Source organism: Mauremys reevesii, linkage group 9 (assembly GCF_016161935.1).
Source record: "Mauremys reevesii isolate NIE-2019 linkage group 9, ASM1616193v1, whole genome shotgun sequence".
Taxonomy (NCBI): Eukaryota; Metazoa; Chordata; order Testudines; family Geoemydidae; genus Mauremys; species Mauremys reevesii.
The window spans coordinates 7,226,673-7,235,927 of record NC_052631.1 but is presented as its reverse complement, the minus strand read 5'-3'; the positions used below and the strand labels follow the sequence as shown (position 1 = coordinate 7,235,927).

Here is a 9,255-nt window from a genome sequence, read left to right as displayed (position 1 = left end):
CGCATGCGCGCGCCGCAACCCACCAATAAGAAGTCTGACCTGATACGTACGTTCTGCCTTGGTGCCCCGTAGGTCGGCAGCTCCCTGCGCAGGGCGCATGTGCACTAGGGGCACCACGTGGGCAGGCTTCCTAGGGCGCGGGAGAGCTGCTGGGGTGAGTGGGACTTGGCTGCTCCTCGTGGCTGCGTGGGAGCCTCCAGCACAGCCCAGCTGGGGTGACCAGACAGCAAGTGGGAAAAATTGGGGTGGGGGGGTAATAGGAGCCTATATAAGAAAAAGACCCAAAATAGGGACTGTCCCTATAAAATCGGGACATTTGGTCACCCTAAGCCCAGCTGGGGCAGCCTTGGCCATGGCCCTGCTGGCTGCTTGCAGTGCATGTCCCCCAGGGCAAGGCCAGGCTGCCTTGCTGCAACCTCCAGCTCAGTGGGCCTCTGTTTGATTTTCCTCAGTTTCCTCTCAGCCTCTTTTGGGGGCCCCTCTGTTTAACTCTCCTGATTTTTGTTATGAGTCTCCTGATCATTATTGTTTTCCTTCAAGCTCCAACTTCCAGAGTCTAGTGGATCTGTGAGGATTTCAGCCTCCATTCTTCAAGAAAAAGTAAGTTTCTAGCCCTAGTGGCTGTGGAGGAAGCTTCGAAATGTAACTGCAGGGCACCCTAAAGGGTCAAAAGGCAAATAAAAAGAACACTACAGCCATTATTTTTGCATAATTTCGTGATTTTTAAAGCCAATCTCATGCTTTTTGGTGAGCCTGACTTATGATTTTTGAACATAAAGGGTTGGCAATACTGTAACCACCAAATAGGAGGAGGCTGCACTTTATGTGCTGGGCTGTGAAATGCAAACCATATTGTCAGTGTATGATGGAAAAGGGAGTGCCCCAAAAATAAAGGTGTGTGTTTACATACATGCACGTAGACACACGTGTGCATACATGCACTGACACAGGCACGTAGGCACACTGTTGTACAGTAAGTGCTACCTCATGGCTCATTCATAAAACTGAAGGTTTGTGTGTGCAGTGGAGGGTTTTGTTCTGTTTTTTTTTTTTTTTTTTTTTAAATAGTCTAGCCATCTATGTCAGTCCTGCACAACATACAGCCTCTGGGCCGCATGTAGCCCGCGTGGGCTCACTGTGCGGCCTGCTGGGGTTGAGCAGGCAAGCAACGGGGTGGGGCAAGCCAATGGCTGGGTGGGTGGGGTGGTGCCAGTGGCGGGGGTGAGGTGAGTTGGTGGGGAGGAGGCAAGCAACGGGATGGGGCAAGCCAATGGGTGGGTGGGGTGGTGAAGAGGCCAGTTTGGCGGCGGGGGGGAGGCGAGCTGGTAGTGGGGAAGGCGGGGGTGAAGAGGCAAGCGGGGGAAGGGGGATGACGAGGGTGGTGGGGGTGAGGAGGCGAGCCGGGGGGGCGGGTGAGGGGGGATGATGAGCTGAGTGGGCGGGCGGGCAGTGGCGGCGAGACTTTATACTTGGGGGTGGGCGCGAGGAGGTGAGCGGCAAGTCGGTGGCTGGAGGGAGGCATCTATTTTCAGTATTTTAATTTTTGCTACTGCATTGATTGACTGATGTGTGCAGTAATATAGTGACCCCCTGGGTCTTTGAATGAGGCTTTTTACTGGCGGTGGGGTGAGGAGGCGAATCGGTGGCTGGAGGGGGGGCAGCCATTTTCAATATTTTAATTTTTGTTACTGTGTTGTACTTTAAGTACTGTACAGGATCTTTTCAGGGGGAATAAGGCAAAACTCCACGTTTATTAGTACTACATGTAGTAATCAACACTATCATATGCATATGATATATCACACTCATGCACTCATATACAAACACACTCCATCTTGCTGTTGTTACCAATGAGTTGCTCCCCTTAACGTCACTGGCCAGGTGAGTTAAATGGGGGAGGGCTGGAGCCGGGCTTCTGCCGATCCAGATTGATGCTCCAATGTTAACAAGATGAAACCCAGGGTTCTCTGCAAGACACCTCACTTTTATAGCAGCTTCCATGTAAAAGAAGCAGTGAGAGATAAAAAGACTTCCTTTAAAAAGTGGAAGTCAAATCCTAGTGAGGCAAATAGAAAGGAGCACAAACACTGCCAACTTAAGTGCAAGAGTGTAATAAGAAAAGCCAAAGAGGAGTTTGAAGAACGGCTAGCCAAAAACTCCAAAGGTAATAATAACATGTTTTTTAAGTACATCAGAAGCAGGAAGCCTGCTAAACAACCAGTGGGGCCCCTTGACGATGAAAATACAAAAGGAGCGCTTAAAGATGATAAAGTCATTGCGGAGAAACTAAATGGATTCTTTGCTTCAGTCTTCACGGCTGAGGATGTTAGGGAGATTCCCGAACCTGAGCTGGCTTTTGTAGGTGACAAATCTGAGGAACTGTCACAGATTGAAGTGTCACTAGAGGAGGTTTTGGAATTAATTGATAAACTCAACATTAACAAGTCACCGGGACCAGATGGCATTCACCCAAGAGTTCTGAAAGAACTCAAATGTGAAGTTATGAACTATTAACTAAGGTTTGTAACCTGTCCTTTAAATCGGCTTTGGTACCCAATGACTGGAAGTTAGCTAATGTAACGCCAATATTTAAAAAGGGCTCTAGGGGTGAACCCGGCAATTACAGACCGGTAAGTCTAACGTCGGTACCGGGCAAATTAGTTGAAACAATAGTAAAGAATAAAATTGTCAGACACATAGAAAAACATAAACTGTTGAGCAATAGTCAACATGGTTTCTGTAAAGGGAAATCGTGTCTTACTAATCTATTAGAGTTCTTTGAAGGGGTCAACAAACGTGGACAAGGGGGATCTGGTGGACATAGTGTACTTAGATTTCCAGAAAGCCTTTGACAAGGTCCCTCACCAAAGGCTCTTACGTAAATTAAGCTGTCATGGGATAAAAGGGAAGGTCCTTTCATGGATTGAGAACTGGTTAAAGGACAGGGAACAAAGGGTAGGAATTAATGGTAAATTCTCAGAATGGAGAGGGGTAACTAGTGGTGTTCCTAAAGGGTCAGTCCTAGGACCAATCCTATTCAATTTATTCATAAATGATCTGGAGAAAGGGGTAAACAGTGAGGTGGCAAAGTTTGCAGATGATACTAAACTACTCAAGATAGTTAAGACCAAAGCAGATTGTGGAGAACTTCAAAAAGATCTCACAAAACTAAGTGATTGGGCAACAAAATGGCAAATGAAATTTAATGTGGATAAATGTAAAGTAATGCACATTGGAAAAAATAACCCCAACTATACATACAACATGATGGGGGCTAATTTAGCTACAACGAGTCAAGAAAAAGATCTTGGAGTTATCGTGGATAGTTCTCTGAAGATGTCCACGCAGTGTGCAGAGGCGGTCAAAAAAGCAAACAGGATGTTAGGAATCATTAAAAAGGGGATAGAGAATAAGACTGAGAATATATTATTGCCCTTATATAAATCCATGGTACGCCCACATCTTGAATACTGTGTACAGATGTGGTCTTCTCACCTCAAAAAAGATATTCTAGCACTAGAAAAGGTTCAGAAAAGAGCAACTAAAATGATTAGGGGTTTAGAGAGGGTCCCATATGAGGAAAGACTAAAGAGGCTAGGACTCTTCAGTTTGGAAAAGAGAAGACTAAGGGGGGACATGATAGAGGTATATAAAATCATGAGTGATGTTGAGAAAGTGGATAAGGAAAAGTTATTTACTTATTCCCATAATACAAGAACTAGGGGTCACCAAATGAAATTAATAGGCAGCAGGTTTAAAACAAATAAAAGGAAGTTCTTCTTCACGCAGCGCACAGTCAACTTGTGGAACTCCTTACCTGAGGAGGTTGTGAAGGCTAGGACTATAACAATGTTTAAAAGGGGACTGGATAAATTCATGGTGGCTAAGTCCATAAATGGCTATTAGCCAGGATGGGTAAGAATGGTGTCCCTAGCCTCTGTTCGTCAGAGGATGGAGATGGATGGCAGGAGAGAGATCACTTGATCATTGCCTGTTAGGTTCACTCCCTCAGGGGCACCTGGCATTGGCCACTGTCGGTAGACAGATACTGGGCTAGATGGACCTTTGGTCTGACCCGGTACGGCCTTTCTTATGTTCCCTCTTATGCAAATCTCCCAGGGCAATTGATTATAAAGTAGGGGGAAGATCTTATTCTACTTCTAGCAAAAAGACATTTTTCTTTTACCGTAATTATATTACCTTAAGGGCCCGCTATAACATATTACCAAGATTCAATACAAAGTCCTATAAAAGTTATACAAAAATGCAGAATGCAGAGATTTATCTACAACTGCATTGATTGCCTGCTGTGTGTAGTAATATAGTGACCCCTGAGTCTTTGAATGAGGCTTTATACTGGGGGGGGTGGAATGTGAGTGGTGAGTCGGGGGCGAGCTGGTGGGCAAAGAGGCAAGCAGTGAGCCAGCAGGGGTTCTAGGGGTGGGCATGGGGGTTTCTGGTAGGGGAGGGAGGAGGTGAAAGGTGGTGAGTGGGGGACTGACTAGGAGGGATGCAGCAAGCCAGTGGGGGGGGCTAGGGGGTGAAGAGAGGTGTGATTGTGGGGCTGAGCGGGGAGGGGGCAGGGCCTATTTTACTGCTGTGATCTGGTCACCCTATGCGCACCGTTTCTTTCCCCTTTACAGGCTTCCACACGCCGTCAGTGCCTTGCTAGTGTGCCATACGCCGTGAGATATCTCTTCTCTTTGTGTGTGACTGAGTGTTTCCCTTGTGTGTGAATTTATTCAGCAAAATCTTGAGCTTCATAATGGATACCATGAGTGAAGAGAAAAATAGACTCAGAGCACGGAGTTTTCAACACTGAATCGATGGATAAATACTTATGTACTGAGAACGATAAGCTTACTTTAGTAAGCTTTCAAATTTCTAAGGAAATTGCTGCTGCTGGGAAATGCTTCACAGAAGGCGAGTTTTTTAAAAAGTGTATGATGATTGCTGTATCTGAGTTATGTCCAGAAAAGAGGGGAATATTTGAGAATGTCAGTCTATCACACATGACTGTACAGAGAAGAATAGCTGACATTTCTACCAATCTAAGTGATCAGTTAAAGCAGAGAGTCAGTGAATTCTGCTATTACTCCCTAGCTATGGAGGAAAGCACCGATTTAAAAGACACCGCCCGACTTCTTATTTTTATTAGAGGTATAGATAAAAACTTTGAAATTACTGAAGAATTTGTTGGCATGTGCTCCATGACAGGTCACACAACCGGAAAAGAAATCTCCAATGAAGTGATAAAGTGCATGAATGATAAGTTGGGATTAGATTTCACAAACTTGGTGGCCATTTGTACTGATGGTGCTCCAGCTATGTGCGGAAAAAATGTTGGAGCAGTTACTCTTCTTGAAGAATTTATTGGGAGACAAATAATCAAACATCATTGCATTATACATCAGCCGGTTTTGTGTAGCAAAGTCTTAAAATTTGAGCATGTAATGTCAGTGGTGGTTTCCATTGTAAACTACATCCGTTCTAGAGGACTAAAACATAGGACATTTCAAGCCTTTCTTGAAGGGGTAGATGCCGAGTGCAGCGACTTGATCTACCATACAGAAGTGAGGTGGTTGAGTCGAGGAAGAGTGCTCCGCCATTTCGTTGCTTTGAAAGAGGAGGTAGCAAAATTCCTAGAAAATGGACCAATAAAATTCCCAGAGCTTGAAAATGAGTCCTGGAATCAAGATCTCTTTTTCTTTTGTGATATCACAGCACACCTCAATTATCTCAACATTAAACTTCAGGACAAAAATCAACTTATATTTCAAATGTGTGCAGCAGTGAAAGCTTTCAAAATGAAATTGAAACTTTTCAGAAGTCAGCTGTCAAAAGGTGAAATGTATCACTTTCCCACTTGTGCACAGCATATCCCTCAGCACAAACACGCTGAGTTAGGAGAAAAATATGCAAAGCACATCAATCTTTTGATTGAAGAATTTGACAGAAGACTTACTTTGTCTAAAGAAGAAGACGTCCAGTTGAAGCTGATTGAAGATCCCTTTTCTGTGGATCCAGAGGATGTGCCACTAGATTTGCAGCTGGAGGTTACTGAACTTCAGTGTTCGGCAGTTTACCGAAATAAGCACAGAGCAAGCAGCCTGTGGGACTTCTACAAAAGTCTGGACAATGAAAAATACAAGAATCTCATTGAAGTTGCACTGAAAATGTTCAGCATTTTTGGAAGCACTTATATATGTGAACAAGCATTTTCCATCATGAACAAAATCAAGCAACATTCTTCTCTGACTGACAACCATTTGGAAGACATTATGAAAATTTCCACTTCAGATATGACCCCTGAATACAACAAGCTTGTTGCAGAAAAGAGATATACTATCTCTCATTAAATTTGCAAGGTAATTATGAAAAGTACAAATGTTTTCTTTCAACAGAACAGGTGTTTTTCATTTTTCCATGATTCATAAAACAAAATAAAATTTAAAAAATTGTTTGCTTTAATTGAAAAATTCTTAATAAAGTATCACCTCCACCCACACACCTTCCTTTTCAGCCCACAGCTCTTTTGGCAGGGCAGTGCTGGGGAAGGAGTATTATTTCTGTGGCGCGGGCAGCCCTGGGGGGTTGGCCCTCAGCTGTTTTCTTGGGAGTAATATGGCCCTCGCTGCTTTGCGAGTTGTGCAGACCTGATCTATGTTTATGTTAGAGAAGGCAGGTCAAAGAAGTGCACCTTGTACTTGGAACAGAAGATGGTGAGATTTGTCCTTAGTTCCTCAGGAAGCTCATTCTACGATCTTGGCCAGCCGTAAGAAAGTTCTGTACCCTGCACAGACAAGCTTTATCCTTGTGGTAGAAAGGTTCATTGTGCCAGAAGAATGAGGTTGTGGGAGCGAGGAGGATGAATACTGCTTCAAATACGGTGTTCATTTCTAATCACTCCATCTCAGAAATGATATTGCAGAAATAAAGTGGGGAGTCAGAGACCATTGACAAGAAGGTTAGGGACCTGGAATGACTCACAACGAAGAGAGACAGAGAAGAGTGGGTTTGTTTACCTTAGACAGGAGACTTGATACGAAAGGGGGGGGCATGATATATAAAATAATCCTAAATGGTTTAGAGAGGGTAGATCAGGAACTTACACCCACTTTGGCTCATAAAACAAGAACTAAGTGACATTCAATGGAATGAAGTGGTGGCTAATTCAAAACCGATAAAAAGAAAATACTTTTAAAGATAATGGATAATGAGTGACAGAAGATGGATCACTTGATGATTACCTGCTCTATTCATTCCCTGTGGGGCACCTGGCATTGGCCACTGTCAGAAGACCGGATACTGGGCTAGATGGACCTTTGGTCTGACCCAGTATGGCCACTCTTATGTTCTTATAATCAGCCTGTGGAACTCACTGCCACCAAATACAATTGTGGCCAAGAGTTTAGCAGGATTAAAATAGGGACTGGACATATACCTAATAGAGACATCCAAGGTTAAAACAGCAAACTCTAAACAAACAAGAGTTTGAGAAGTGGCATAAACCATCCTGCTTTGGGGCATGACCTTGCCTCTAGCTTGGGGTTTGGAGGAAATTCCCCCCCAGGGGCAGGTTATCCCCTGCCATCAGCAGGGTTTCTTATACCTTCCTCTGGAGCACCTGCTACTGACCACTAGATGGACCATTGTTCTGATCTAGTCTGGCAATTCCTGCGTTGCTATGTGGAGGCCTGACATCGTCTCCTGGTGATTCTGACTGAACACAAGGGGCAGTGATGGGTATTGAAGGAAGTTGTGATCTCCTTTGTCAAAGTGGTGTGTCTGGGACATGGGCCTGGGGGATCCTGAAGCTCCACCAGAGACATGAAAGTCTTAATCCCCCTACTCCTCACGCCACTCTTCACCATCCGGTCACCTGAGAAAACCGAGGGGACCATGACCTCTCCATGGAGCAGCAGGTGGCAAAGGGATCTCCTAAGTGTTCTCACATACTTACACCAGTGGCTGGCATAACCCACACTTATCCTGTGCTCATCACCAGACCTGGTTTGGCAGCCAGTCTGACACGAGCCCCAGGTAGGAAGCGGTCCTAACCTAGGAAGGGGAGAGGGAGATGCTGAGCAAGAGGGCTTTGGCCTTATTGGAAATCCTTTGCTCTGTGGGATGCCATTGTCTCTTTGGTCACTGTGGACATCCTGCAGCCTTCCAGGCCTTTAACAGGCAGTAGGTGTTGGCACAGACCAATGTGAGGACTTCTGGGTCCTGTGCCAGCAGGTGGTTCAGGGCCTTGAGGGATATCACTGGGTTGGGACTTTGCTGGGCGAGTTCTCAATGGAATTAGCATATTTTTTACAGCTATGAAGCAAGTAGCAGCAGGTTTTGCTTTGCTGGTGAGAGAAGCTTCATCCAACAACATGGTGCTGGAGCGTATGAGAAGCACATCAGACTCAGAGCCCTGATGCTAGTAGCCCATGGCTGCTGATGGCCTTACCTCACCTGCATTTGCTGAAACACCTGTGGGCTCAGATCAATACCATCTCACAGGCATTGGGAGTGAGGGCTTTGTGATGAACCCAAAGTGCTGAAGCACCCACCCCTGAAGAATAGAGACCCAAAAGCTACACTTCAGCCACCACTGTAGAGCAGCCATTTCTGGGGTGAAACACAACAGCTGTTAATAGCTCACAGTAACACTACACAACAGCTGAGGGCAAGAAGTAAAGAAGATTATTCTATCCAGTTGAATTTGCAGGAGGAATTTAGGGAAGCAGAATACAATAATCAGAGTTGGAATTTGGCTGTGACCCTGTGGTTACCATCACAACTCTTAAGAAAGTGTTATGGGAGCTTTGATAGCTATGGATGGACCAGAGACTTGGGTTTATGTCCTGTCTGCCAGACTCCACAGCATCACAGTGTCCCCTGACACCATTGTGGAGAGCACTCCCGAGTCCTCAGCAGTGCTTCCTGCAGCACCGGGCGTTTCTTGGATTTCCAGTACTGGTTAACATTCACAACTAGAGCAATAATTAGAAAGATTATTTATTTGTTGTCATCCATCGTTAACCCTTTCAGGATTGCAGCCCAGTGTTCCACTGTACAGCCTTGGGCAAGTTGCTTGACCTCAGGGTCTGTCTACACTAATTAAAAACCTATGGCTGGCCCATGCCAGGTGACTCTGGTTTGCAGGGCTTGGGCTAAGGGGCTGTTTAATTGTGGTGTAGACAGTCGGGCAGGGTCCCAGAGCCTGGACTCCAGCCTGAGTCTGAACATCTACATGTCAGTTAA

At 45.2% G+C, this 9,255-nt stretch overlaps 1 protein-coding gene across 1 annotated transcript; it reads left to right on the top strand.

The window, feature by feature from the left end:
* The first annotated feature begins 45 nt into the window (after nucleotides 1-45).
* Nucleotides 46-6,403, top strand: LOC120372052 (general transcription factor II-I repeat domain-containing protein 2-like). Its single transcript, XM_039488747.1, has 3 exons — nucleotides 46-154; nucleotides 541-600; nucleotides 4,644-6,403. Exon 3 carries the CDS (start codon nucleotides 4,827-4,829, stop codon nucleotides 6,357-6,359), a length of 1,533 nt encoding a protein of 510 aa, XP_039344681.1. The 5' UTR covers nucleotides 46-154; nucleotides 541-600; nucleotides 4,644-4,826; the 3' UTR covers nucleotides 6,360-6,403.
* The last annotated feature ends 2,852 nt before the right edge of the window (nucleotides 6,404-9,255 follow it).

Excerpts from the sequence above, each read along its gene's own strand:
- LOC120372052 (XM_039488747.1), top strand. The coding sequence starts at position 4,827 with ATGGATAAATACTTATGTACTGAGAACGATAAGCTTACTTTAGTAAGC.